General features: G+C 38.7%; 1 protein-coding gene across 2 annotated transcripts in view; it reads left to right on the top strand.

The window, feature by feature from the left end:
• sorl1 (sortilin-related receptor, L(DLR class) A repeats containing) overlaps positions 1-13,997 on the top strand; it is a 195,923-nt gene that overhangs the window by 159,322 nt on the left and 22,604 nt on the right. Inside the window, exons 33-42 of one of the 2 annotated variants that reach the window (XM_072593453.1) lie at positions 1,368-1,496; positions 1,691-1,814; positions 3,103-3,266; positions 6,106-6,218; positions 6,680-6,784; positions 8,145-8,217; positions 9,197-9,294; positions 11,466-11,574; positions 11,873-12,057; positions 13,029-13,148. In XM_072593453.1, coding sequence (XP_072449554.1) covers positions 1,368-1,496; positions 1,691-1,814; positions 3,103-3,266; positions 6,106-6,218; positions 6,680-6,784; positions 8,145-8,217; positions 9,197-9,294; positions 11,466-11,574; positions 11,873-12,057; positions 13,029-13,148 — 1,220 coding nt within the window. The remainder of the gene's footprint in view (positions 1-1,367; positions 1,497-1,690; positions 1,815-3,102; positions 3,267-6,105; positions 6,219-6,679; positions 6,785-8,144; positions 8,218-9,196; positions 9,295-11,465; positions 11,575-11,872; positions 12,058-13,028; positions 13,149-13,997) is intronic. The other variant, XM_072593454.1, reaches the window with a different exon arrangement.

Genomic DNA, 13,997 nt, shown 5'->3' on the forward strand with positions numbered 1-13,997 from the left:
TGTATTTTATATTGTGAAAAGCCAAAGAAATAACTACTATGCATCTTATACTGGAATCTTCTGTTTCACACATTGTTTAAATGTTTTCTTGCCTGAGATACCATCCATAATATTAGAGATTAATACAGATAACTGTGAGAGTCAACTGGTGTATCTGTTTTTAAATTGTGAAAGCACTAATAATGAATTCTCCAATACCAAAGTAGACCATGACCATATGAGGCAAGAACTAGACAATATTCAATGTCAGCTGATAAATGACTTGTAACATTTGTGCCACACATAACCATATCCAGGAAGAGAGAATCTAATGTTTGCCCCTTAAAGTTCAATGAAATAACCATGGCTGAATCCCTTGCTATCAACACTCTGGGGCTTGCTATTGCCCAGAAACTGAACTGCAGCAGCTTGATAAATACTGTGACTACAAGAACAAGTCAGAGGCTACAAATTGTACAGCAAATAACCCCTCTCCTACCTCCCCAATAGCTGTCCACCGTCTACACCCACCAGTCAGGAGTGTGATGGAATTCTGAACACCTGCCTGAATAGGTGCAGCTCCAACAACACTCCAGAAGCTTGAAATCATTTAGGGTAATCGGCCTGCTTGGTTAGCTTCCTGTCCACCACCAGCATTTACTCCCTTTACCACAATGCACATGGCAATGGTGCATACCATTTACAAGATACACTGCAAAAAAAAGCCAAGACTCTTTTGACACCGCATCCAAACCTCTACCATCTAAGAGGACACAGCAGCAAATATATGGGAACACAACCACCCACATGTGCCCCTTGTCACTTGGAACTATACTGCCATTTCATCACTATAGCTGAGTCAAAATCCTGGAACTACCAACCCAGTACCACTGTGGGAGCCCCAATGAGTGCAGAGGAGTTCAAGAAGGAACTTGCCCAGAGCAATTAGGGGTGTGGTGTCCAAAACCCATGAATTTTTTTTAAAAGAAGCTCTCTTCAGTAGAAGTGAGTCGAAGCCCTCTCTCTGGTATAGTTGTAGTGTCCCTACCCTTGGACCAGGAGGCCCTGATTCAAGACCCACCTGCTGCAGTGGTGTGTAAGAATATCTCTGAACAGGTTGATTAGAAAAATAGAAATGAGTAGAAAATTGCAAGTTTAAAAATGCAGAAAACTATAAATGTAGATGTTAATGGTTTCTGAAAGAGGAAGGGAAAGATAAAACTTGCATGTTTAAACTTTTTAATTAATGTGATAAATGTTAGCCTTTTAACTTTCAAGTGTTTATTAACCTGCTGCTTGCTAGGTGTTCAATGTTTTATTTTCAGTGCATCAAACTTTAATGTTTGTTAAGCTTTAGCTCTTTCATTCTTCTGGAATCTAATTCTTAGCTACCCACGTTCCATTGCGGTGTTTGAATGAGACGGTTTGTGAGGATGGAGAGACTTGCATAAGCCAACTGGAACGTTGTGATGGATTTCTGGACTGCTCTGATAGAAGTGATGAGAAGAACTGCTCAGGTAACTCCCTAAAGAACAAGTTCAGAAACTTTGAAGCAGTATCTGGGCTGGATTGTTGTGGTATTTCTATATGTCTGAAATGAACTTATCCATGATGGCCAGTTTTCAAGGGTTGTGTTATATTTTTAATTTTGATTGTGTACTGCATTATAAAAATTCTGGCACTGACTGTATACTTTTGATTTTATTTTCAGCTGATAGTTCATCATACAAAGTTCAAAATTTCCGCTGGACAGTTGATTTTCGTGGCGCAATTTCTTTAATGTGGGAGAGCCCAAAGAATTTGCCACCATCATGTACCTATGTTGTACTGTACAGGTAATAATCCTATAACTCCTTCGGTTTTACACCATTCCCCATTCTTTTCCAAAACGATTGTACAAACTGGACCTGGATCTGACATTTGTTTTCAGCTCTCAAGCATTTAACTACCTGAATGAAGAATTCACCTTTGGGCCCATAGTGATGTAATTTGCAATCTTTTATTAGGATAAGAGTAAAAACTTCTTAATATTGTTAACTTAGGCTATGTGCTTCAGGGTGTATTTTGTTTTTATGTTGAAGGCTGGAACTTTAATTTCACCACCATGTTGTCTGTACCTTAAGTCCCAAAGATGTGTTCTGATAGACCAGCTACGGGCACTATTCCTCCCACGTATAACATTGACTTTTGATTGGAAAGTAGGATGTTGGATACTGAAGCTTACTAGACTTCTGATTTACTCCAGTAGTTATCTGTAGTTGTCCCGTGACCCTCTTGGAAGGTCTGTCAGATATTCTGTCCATCATTCTGCTCCCACCAACAGTAATATAAAAGACGAACTGACCATTGTTGCTTTTTTGTGGAATCTTGCTGTTCACAAAATAGCTGCCATATCTGTACAGTTTATTATGCTATAACATGCATTTTGTTAATGTAAATTCGTTATAATGCAATTGGGGACACTGTGTCTAAAGCACGAACTTTTAAAACATGTGTTGGCTATAATGTGATGATATCACCAACACTTTAAACGCTGTTTCCAAAGTGCAATTGTTCTATAATGCAACAATCGTGTTCTAGAACAACTACCTGTACTGGCTTACACACTTACTTTCAGATGTTTGTAAAAGATGTGAAGAGGTTCTAATTTTACACAAATTTCAAAGTAAAATTTAAGTTTTTGAGGTTTCATTTAACAAATGGATTGCTAGCAGCTATCAGGAGAGCAAGGTCAATGATATAATAGTTCTGGGAAATGTTTATACTTATAAACTGGTTAATGTGAAAGGTCTGTTTTTGAGAGGTGGGCAGCTTCCTGTATTTGTTCATGCTTTAATAATTGAAAACTATGGGATTTATTAATACTTCAGAAGTTCTTTAGTGTTGAATTACTTGTTGTTTGGCATTATTTTTAGTTCTAGAAATTGAACTTGTACTTAAGAAAATGTTGCAAAGAGTATTCATGAACTTTCAAGTCCTCTTGTCAATGTTATTTGAGAATTTCAGTACTTGATTTGCAATCCAGTGATTTTGGACAGATGCATTCCTACAGTAACTAACATATCAAGAATTTCTGGGACTTGGTGGTATACGTTTCGGTGATGATCTTTCTTTCTCTTATAGTTTGGTTGGTGATGATTGGAAGAGCTTAGACGCTGGTAACAAAACAACTCTTGTTATAACTGTTATGAAACCTGATACTACCTACCAGCTGAAAGTACAAGTGCACTGCCTTCTTAAGACCTACAGCCCAACTGATAGTATTATATTGCGTACACCGGAGGGCTGTGAGTACCATTTTCCAAATACTTCTGTTCTTTACAGAATACACTAAGATTAAAAGTCCTTGAGCTGGTTTCACACCCCTTATCATGCAGTCCACAATCATATTGTTAATCTAGTTTGTTTGATGCTGAAATCTGAGAAGCAGATGTTTAGTATGGGTTCTTATTTTGTGTGTTGTAGCATTCTGAATATGAGTACATCAAGGTCACTGCAATCGTTGCAATGACCCTGACACACAGAAGAGCTGTGATGAATGGTAAACTAAAACTAGAGTAATGGAGATACATAGCATGGAAATAAACCTTTCAGTCCAACTTGTCCAAGGTGATCAGATATCCTAAATCAATCTCGTCCCATTTGCCAACATTTGTCCCACATCCTTCCTATTTCTATACTTTTTCCAGTTGCCTTTTAAATGTTGTTGTAATTGTACCAGCCTCTACAATTTCCTCTGGCAGCTCATGCCATACACATACCACTAACTATATGAAGAAGCTGCCCCTTAGGTCCATTTTATATTTTTCCCCTCTCACCCTAAACCTGTGTCCTCTACTTCTGGACTCCCCCACCCCAGGGAAAAGACTTCATCTATTTATCCTATCCATGTCCCTCATAATTTTGTAAACCTCTATAAGGTCACCCCTCAGCCTCCGACACTCCAGGGAAAACAGCCCAGCCTATTCAGCCTCTCACTTTAGCTCAAAACCTCCAAACCTGTTAACATCCTTGTAAGTTTTTTCTGAACCCTTTCAAGTTCTTCCTATTGCAGGAAGACCAGAATTACACACAATATTCCAAAAGCGGCTGAACCAATGGACACCCGCAACATGACACCCCAACTCCTCAACTCAGTTCTCTGACCAATAAAGGCAAGCATTCTAAACACCTTCTTCACTATCCTATTTACCTGCGACGCCACTTTCAATGAACCTGCACTCCAAGATTTCTTTGTTCAGCAACACTCCCCAGGACCTTACTATTAAATATATAAGTCCTGTCCTAGTTTGCCTTTCCAAATGCAGCACCTTCCATTTATCTAAATTTAACTCCATCTGCCACTCCTCAGCCTGTTGGCCCATCTGATCAAGATCCCGTTGTACTCTGAGGTAACCTTCTTCACTATTCAATTTTGGTGTCATCTGCAAACTTACTATCTTGCTATCTTCCCATCCAAATCAATTATATAAATAGCAAAAAGCAGTGGACCCAGCACCGATCCTTGTGGCACACTGGTCATAGGCCTCTGGTCTGAAAAGCAACTCTTCACCACCACCCTCTGTCTTCTACTTTTCAGCCAGTTCTGTATCCAAATGGCTAGTTCCCCCTGTTTTCAAACTACAAAACAATTTAACTTTATATTCTGCTGAAAGAAATTAGAGTTGGTGATGTGGTTCTCAAATAAGTTTATGAGCCTTTTCTGAAGTATTCTTTGTGGAGTATTGATTTTTTAAAATGCATTTAAAATTGATGTGATTCCATGATTGACTTATAATTAAAGAATTACACTGATAGACATTTTTAGGATTGTCAGTTAGTGTGGCACACTTGACTATGGAAGCTGTGTCCAACTCTGGTATTTGAAGACAGACAGAATATGCCACTGACTTTCCCTGTTTCAATTCCACAAAAGGAGATGCACATGTCTGGTTCATTTTTGAGGGCAATGATTTGAACGATCATTGAGCCTACCAAATTTAAAGAAGGATTGGCAGTTAACAGTCAGTCATCATTAATTGCTTTCTTCACAATAAGACCTCTAATAGAGTCCATTTACAAGCTAATTAGAGTTTTATTCCATTGCTTATTTGTACTTATATTTTTCTATGTGAAGATCTTCTTCCATTCTTCATGCTATTCATAAAATATCCTAAACTAAGATCTAACATGAACATTTCCACCTAAGAGAAAACAATTGTTTGTCCTTAAGACCTTTTGTGGTATCATTATTATTTTTCCATAGGTAGACATTGATTTTGTGATGGAAAGTACAAAAAATATTTTGCCTGATGGTTATGCCTGCTATTTTTCTTATTTCATATTTTCCTTTTCTCGTTACTTATTTTTGTTTCTCACAAGGTTACCTTTTCAGCATTATGACCTTCATTGAGAGATCTGAATTTTACACCAACCAGCTTGCAATTTCATAGGACCCTTTCTTAAAGAAATAAAATCTTAAATGTACTTCAATCTTGTCAAAACCAGGACTGTTGATTGATAGCTTGATCAAAGAGAGAGTTTTAAGAGAATCTTTAAGGAAGAGAGTGGTTTAGTAAGAGAATTCCATATCCCAGGGTTTAGACAGCTAAAGGTTCCATGTTTGGTTTATTAAAATTGGGGGTGGACAATAGGCAGAATTAGAGAAGCACAGACAACTGAGATTTGGTAAGACCGGAGAAAATTAGGGAGGGGGAGGGATGAGACCCATGGAAAGAATTAAAATCAAAGTTGAGAATTTATTTATGACTGTGCAGAACCCAAGAGGCGAGATAGGTAATGCTCACCAGTGAGGGAGCAGGATTCCCCTGTTCTGACAGAACCAGCAGACTTTTGGATGAGCTCAAGTTTATGTAAAGATGAGTGTGGCAGGTCAGGCCATGTTATTTTGATTCTGTTTTGTTTTGCAGAAATCATAGTTGAAATCTGTGTTTATGCATTTAAAATACTTGGAACATATTGGCCATGATGTAACAGTAACTTGTATTAGAGTCCTGTATTGGTAGAATGTTAATAGTATCCTACTTAACTTTCACATTTGTATATGTCCACTTGATTTTGGTTTAGTAAAAGAGGAAGCCAAATCATACTGACGTAATAATCAGTTCACTTCATTTTTCTTTGCAGTACCGGATCCACCACAACATCTCCAGCTGTCTTATAGCCAAATATATGATGGTACTATATCCTGCCAGTGGAGTCGCCCTATCAATGCACATGGTCTTATTCGGGAGTATATTGTGAGTTTGTACAAATCATGAAAATGAAGTTGTGAAAGTCTTCAATATCTGATTAGTTGTAGTTTTTGAGTAGAAAATGCAAGGGTATGCCTCATTGCATTGCATTGAGTTTCTGCATTCATTGCCATTGAACTAAAAATGTGAAACTTTTTTTCTTGCCCCAGAGAAATATGTTTTGTTTATGTCACCATAACGTTGCTGATGTGAATATTTCATCGTCCCAAATACTAGGAAAGTTGCTGATAGGTTCCATTTTGACCTCTAATGAAAGCTCAACACATTTCGTTGTTAATTGGGAAGTTTTACTCTGCACCTGATCTAAAGCAGCACTTTAAAAGAGTTTTGAAGCTGAATGCAGAGCTAGATACTTTTTCTCCAATGGAATTACAAGGAAAAAGCTTTCTGTGGGGTTGTAGATGAGAATACCGTCAAACCTAGAACTTTTTCTTGTTCCGCTCCAGGTATCGTACAGCAAGCAAGAATCGAATGTGTGGACTTCACTGGAATGCACTGAAAACCACATAAACATTAGAAATCTTGAGATGGATGTTATGTATGTAGTCAGGGTAAGTGTTATGGATTGGCAACTGACACTATTTTCAATATTCAATTTGTTCTGCTTGAATTCTGCTCTGTAACCAAATTATAATATAAATTTTGTTTTGGGCAGACTACACCTTTGCAGTTATGTTTTGATTCTGGAGTTCTTGAAATTTAATTTGGTTTTATTCCTGCCTGTCTTTTTTTTTCTCTTCTCTTTTCCTTACCACCTTCCACTGTCATTTTCCCCCTTCCGCGTGTAACTGCTTTGCTAGACTATTGCTCATACAGGCAGCTATTACTGGAGAACATCAATGTGCGATTCGAATATGGAGAACATCAGTGACTAGCCTCACTGAAAGCCAATAAGTAATTTTCAGCAGCTATTAGAGATGAGATAGCATTTTAGTTGAATTCAGTGGGAACTGTCGAAAGTGGTTGACAGTTGTGGCTGTCCAAAACTTTCATGTTGCAGCTGTATAAAACTCCGGTGTGGCCACTCTTGGAGTATTGCATATCGTTCTGGTCGCCATATTATAGGAAGGATGTGGAAGCATTGGAAAGGGTAAAGAGGAGATTTACCAGAATATTGCCTAGTATGGAGGGGAAGGCCTTAGAAGGAAAGGCTGAGGGACATGAGGCTATTTTTGTTAGAGAAAAGAAGGTTAAGAGGTGACTTTATAGAGGCATACAAGATGATGAGGGGATTAGATAGGGTGGATATTGAGAGCCTTTTTCCTCTGATGGTGATGGCTAACATGAGGGGACATAGCTTTAAATTGAGGGGTGATAGATATAGGACAGATGTCAGAGGTAGGTTCTTTACTCAGAGTGGCAGGGGAGTGGAATGCCCTGCCTGCAACAGTAGTGGACTCGCCAACATTAAGAACATTTAAGTGGTCATTAGATAAATATATAGATGATAATGGAATAGTGTTGGTTAGATGGGCCTTAGATTGGTTTCACAGGTTGGCGCAACGTTGAGGGTTGAAGGCCCTGTACTGTGCTGTAATGTTCCATGTTCTATGATAAATCTCTGATCCCTACTCTAGGAACTGTAGCCATGTTGGCTAAGCTTAACGAGTTTTGCAAAGTTGTAAACTTCCTGAAATTCATAGCTCAGATGTTTATTTTGTAATGTCATATGGGGAATTAAAATTTACAATGGATGCTCCATTGTATAATATTTATAGTGTAGAAACTGACTATTCATACCAAGCTGGATAATGTCTGCTGATCGACAGTAGTGAGATAATGCTAATATTAAATGTTGCCAATTAAGTTTTGTAAGCTATTCATGGGATTAATTTAAATCCGAGCTTGGAGTGGGTAGTAGAGCCATATATTACAACAGATTCTTAATGACATTTATTCCATTATTTACAGGTTGCAGCTGTCACAAGTTATGGGATTGGCAAATGGAGCGAATCCAAAAGTATTATGACAAAAAAAGGTCAAGGTACAGTACTTCCAAATGTGGATACCAGTTATATGTAATATTCTACAAGATGCACTGTACTTTACTGTAACAGTGGCATTCAAAAACAAACATAAGAATTAGGAACAGGAGTAGGCCGACTTAATTGTCACCTCTACTTCCCTGCATACCCCAATACCCAGTTTAGATTAGATTAGATTACTTAGTGTGGAAACAGGCCCTTCGGCCCTACAGGCCCACACTGACTCGCCGAAGCGCAACCCATTCCCCTACATTTCCCTCTGCCCCTAACACTACGGGCAATTTAACGTGGCCAATTCACCTAACCTGCACATTATTTTTTTGGACTGTGGGAGGAAACCGGAGCATCTGGAGGAAACCCATTCAACACTGGGAGAATGTGCAAACTCTACACAGACAGACGCCCAAGGCTGGAATTGAACCTGGGACCCTGGTGCTTTGAGGCAGCAGTGCTAACCACTGTGCCACGTGTCGCCCACCCAGTTGTTTATTGTCTCCTCCCACTCTGACATGATGTACTGGACTTGCCTTAGCTCTTTCTAAATAGTGATTCCAAACTAGCAAGTTCTTGTGGAGGTGCAGCTGTCTGACAATATGAAATGAAGCCTATCATCCAGCTTCAGGTAAGCTTTGACCCTCTGTTACCCGATGCATGCTGGGAGAATGACAGCTGCACCTTTTCTGGGGAAAAAAAAAGCTCTTTGTTTCTTTAAATTTTATTTCAGAGTTGTATTTTGGGAAAAATATGAATTACTCTAGTGCCAGAAATTAACTCGAACAAAATGAATAAGTCATCGTTATAACTTAAGTCTTCAAATGGCCTAAAATCGCTGTTAATATATTGAAACAATTTATTTTGCTCATGAAACTTTTGTCAATCATGTTTCTGTGAGGAATACATAAGGCAATAGGCTAAGCATAGATATCTGAAATTGTTGAAGTAGATGTGAATATTGATTTTGCTTTTCTTCTCTAATAGCAATTCCAGTGCCAACAGTTACAGTCGCAAGTATAAAGGAAGATGCTATTGACTTGACATTACAGATGGACACCAATGTTAAGGTACAAATTATGCAGGCGAGTTTTTAAGACAAAGTTGCTATCTTTTTTTTAGCATGAAGTAAATATTCTAACTCCCTTTCAGCAATTGCAACAAAATCCTGCTGAATCAAATTCTAGGGAATGCTCCCACAAATGTTGCATTACATGGAATTTCCTTAAGGTATAGGAGCAGACTATTCAGCCCATTGGGGCTACTCAGCCATTCAATCATGGTTGATAGATGCGAAGGACCCAAATCCCTTACAAAAAAAAATCTCTGCCTAAGAAAATGCCAAATGCAAACACTGTAAAGCAGTAGGTGTCTTAAACATGTTTTTATTCACATTTTGCAGTGGTGTGACCTCCTATGAGGCATTGAAAACATCAGCAATGAGCTCCAGCACAAGTTTGGAATGATGTATGATGCACTTGCATAAGTTTAGCTAAGCTGGAGTTACTAGGGGAGAATTTTGGTATATCACAGACAGATTTATTGGGTTTGCTATTCTGCTGGCAGGGATGGCTGACAGTTTAGATTCAGCTGGAGTTTTGTGTCATCTAAATTTGACTCATGACGTATAAGATAAACCATGATATAGTTAGTGGCAGATTTCATTGGAAGGTTTAATTAAAAATGGCAGTAATGCTGTTTGTTTAGGATCTACTCAGTAGTTAAAACTTTATCTCAACAAGGGTCATTGTGTTTCAGTGTTGTGGTTTACAAGTACTCTATATTATGCTGCTTGTCATAGGTTGAAGTCTCAAACTGCATGCAAGGAGGCAGGTCCTGAATCCACTCCTGCCCGATCAGGAATTGAACCATGTGCTGTTGACACCAATCTGATCCACACTGGCCATCCATCCAGTGGGACCCTACACAATGCTTGAGATGCAATTTTGCAGGCTGAAGCTATGGATAGTAAACGCTGTCTCTTTATCCCATGACATGTACCTTAAAATTTACTTCTCAACAAGCTTTTGACCACCTAGAAGCTCCAATTTACTTCCATCTCATGGCTAACCAGAAATCCATCCTGTTGTCTCTGCCTGCCATTCGCGTGGGGCAAGAGAACATGCAACCTGTTTGATGGTATTATGAACACCCCTTCTTGACAATCACGTCCTGGAGTGGGACTTGGAATGTGGAGCTTTTGGCTCCAAGGCAAGAAAATTACACCACGCGCAACAAGACCTTAAGAATCAAAAACAGAAATTCTGGAAATGCTCAGCAGGTCTGGCAGCAACCTGAGTTTTAAGGAAGGAATACTCAACCAAAAACGTTAATTCTGATTTCTCTTCGCAGATGCTGCCAGACCTGCTGAGCTATTCCAGCAATTTGTTTTTGTTTCTGATTTACTGCATCTGCAGGTCGGTTTTTATTTAAGACCTTAATGTTATATGCATCAATTCTTCTAAACTCCAGAGAATGGAAGCTTATTCTACTTCGCTTTACTCATTATTCCTCCCATCTAAGGAATCACTCTAATTATTGCACAATTCAGAACAAAGTTTAAGCAATTTTTTTCGACATATACAGGTCTTGGAGTCTTCTGGTGGCGCAATGCTCTGTGCTTTGAGCCAGGAGGCACAAGTTCAAGTCCCACTCACCCCAGATGTATGTCATACCAAACTGGTTGATTCAAAATAACTTTGAGCGGGACTTGTATGTGTAACCTGAATATTTATACACCAGCAAATATGGCAGCACATAAAGCGCTTCTCTTTAACAATCTTTACTGTAATGTATTTTGAATTATCTGAATGATGCCTTATCGTCTGTTCCATGTCCCCTCTATTTCAAAAAGATTTTATATTTTTCTCAATGATTATAAATAATGAATCTAGCTTCACAATAGGAAGTAAGAAATATTAACTGCTTCTATACTTGCTCTTCTTTTCCCTTGCATTTGAATCACCTTGGACATTTGACCTAAATTAAAGTTACGTGCATGGATATTATTAATACCTTGAGCAATACATCCAAACCAGATAACTTAAAGAGGAATAAAAGGTGCCAACAGTGTACTTCTTTTTCAAGTAGTTAAACTTATTTTGATTTCTCTCTGAAACATTTGGCAGCTGACCACTGGTGTATTTAATTACTGGAGTATCGGAGTTCCACAGCGTTTTGCATCTTTCTGTTGGATGTAACTTATAGATTAAAATTTGAAATGCTGTAGTACTTATTTTTTATTTCCCTTTTTCAGGTGGCAAGCTATGTAGTCGATGTGTCATGGACATTTGATACACATATAAAGGAGAACCGGTCATTGCATGTTGATGGAGTTCAAAAGGCTGAGCCAATTCACTTACCCAGTACGTATATTATATATTCAAACATGAGGTCACATCAATACAAACAATATTCCATAACATTTGTGATTGCCTATCAGATCTTGACACAGGGTGAAATTATGTTCAATCTTTAGCAGGTGTGATCTAGTTGGCAAAGGCCTACTAATTTAAAAAAATTGATAGTGTTTCTAATTTATATGGAAAAACGGGAAGACAGTGAAACTGTCAGGGCCTCTTGATTGAATACATGGTTGAACCTTTTAATTAGAGGAGATTGTGTTTATACACTTGTAAATTATAATTCATTTTTATTGTACAGTTTCCAATTTAACTGCTGGTACAAATTATGAGATTTCCACCTGGGCTAGTACTGATGCTGGCGATAGCCCAATCTCTTTTGTACGTATTAAAACGAAAGGAACCAGTCCAGCTCCTCCAAAACTTAAAGCAATTCCAATCAATCAGACTGCTGTGGATTGCTCTTGGAATGGCCCAAAGAATGTGGTGAGTATCTTGTGCTATTCTAGGATTCAGATCTTGTAGATACATTTGTCAGTACAGTGTTTTTATTGACCTTTCAAAAATATACGCAGCGTTACTGGAGAAACCTCATAAAAAGCCCTTTCTCATGATCCTCTGAAATCATGCAGAACATAAAGACTTTTTGATAAATCTTTGTAAAAGATTAAAAACTAAAGTTTTGTTGCAGCAGAAATGGTCTCCCAGTTGCTGCCAACCTCATCAAAGTGGAGACCCTGGATAATCAGTATTAGCAGACCTTTCGAGCATAGAGATGTATTGAATCCTGTGCTCACTGACTACGTTTGCTCCTGCTTAAGCAATGCCTCAAATTCTCATCTTCATTTTCAAGTCTCTCCATTGTCTTGCTCCTTTTTATTGTTTTAATCTTCTCCTGCCCTGCAACCCTCAAAGGTATCTGTGCCTAACTAGATCTTAATTAATTCTGTAGCAATCCTATGAAGTGGTTTTGGCCATTCGTGGAAGGTGCTATGTGAATGTGCTGTTATTGTACTCTACTGCAATCAGCTAACTGTCCATATTGGAAATTGAGTCAAGGTTTACTGATCTGTATGACCTGTTGGGGCCTTCAGGCATTATGCCAGAGTTGAGGAAATAAAATACTTTTACATCTGGTAAATATTGATACATGATATGATTTGAAGAATTTATAAATACTTTTAACTATTATTTAAATTGCCCTTAATGCTGCCTTTACTAAGCCACATTAATTGTTTGCAGACTGTCATACTTAAATGAAACCCATAACAGCAGAAATTAATTAAGCTTATTATTTTAGTCAGAAGCTTAATTAGAATAACCGTCACTAATTAGGATGTTTGTTTTTACTTTGATGTCCTTATGTCCTCAGTGCAACTTTTGAGTAAGTCTTAGATTCTTTTAACAAATACTTGTACAGAATTTCCTCAACAGTAAACATCTTCTTTTCTCAACAGGTTTATGGAGTTTTCTTTGCTACTTCATTCTTGGAGTTGTACCGAAATCCAAAAGATGTAACATCAAGCATTAACAACCTAACCGTGACTGTGAGCAGTGATGAACAGTACCTGTTTTTGGTAGATATCCTTTTTTATTGCATGGTATCATTAGTAATCTATTTTAGAAAAAAATTGTGTGATGTGAAACAGTTATCATAGAATCCTACAGTGAGGAAACAGGCCATTTGGCCCAACAGGTCCACACCAACCCTCCGAAGAGTGACCCTCCAAAGAGTAACCCACCCAGATCCATTCCCCTACCCTATTACTCTACAGTTACTTCTGAGTAATGTACCTAACCTACATATCCCTGGACATTATGAGCAATTTAGCATGGCCAATTCTCATAACCTGCACTTCTTTCGATTGTGGGAGGAAACCAGAACACCTGGAGGAATCCATTATATAGAAGTCTGATAACATGGACACTTGATTTGAAAGTTCTGGATCAGTCTCCATGATGCTTACCCTGTGGTCTCTCAAATTGGATTCGATTCTTTCAAATCCACAACAGCTCAGAGATAGATTAGCTATGATGTGAAACAAGTTATATCTGCCAAGTAAACCTGGTGGAAAGAACACGATAAATATGCTGTCTGACTTCTGGCGATCTGCAGGTTTCAGATGTGGCCACGACCTCAGTTCATTAGTTCTTGAAACTCAGCAATAAACTTCAAGGGTTACACGGGGAGGTGTATATGGGCCTGGCAGCAAGGGTTACATGGAGAGGTGTACATGGGGCGGGCAGCAAGGGTTACACGGGGAGGTATACATGGGGCGGGCAGCAAGGGTTACACGGGGAGGTGTACATGGGGCGGGGCAGCAAGGGTTACATGGAGAGGTGTACATGGGGTGGGCAGCAAGGGTTACACGGGGAGGTGTACATGGGGTAGGCAGCAAGGGTTACACGGGGAGGTGTACATGGGG

The sequence above is a fragment of the Chiloscyllium punctatum genome, chromosome 23, assembly GCF_047496795.1.
Source record: "Chiloscyllium punctatum isolate Juve2018m chromosome 23, sChiPun1.3, whole genome shotgun sequence".
NCBI lineage: Eukaryota > Metazoa > Chordata > Chondrichthyes > Orectolobiformes > Hemiscylliidae > Chiloscyllium > Chiloscyllium punctatum.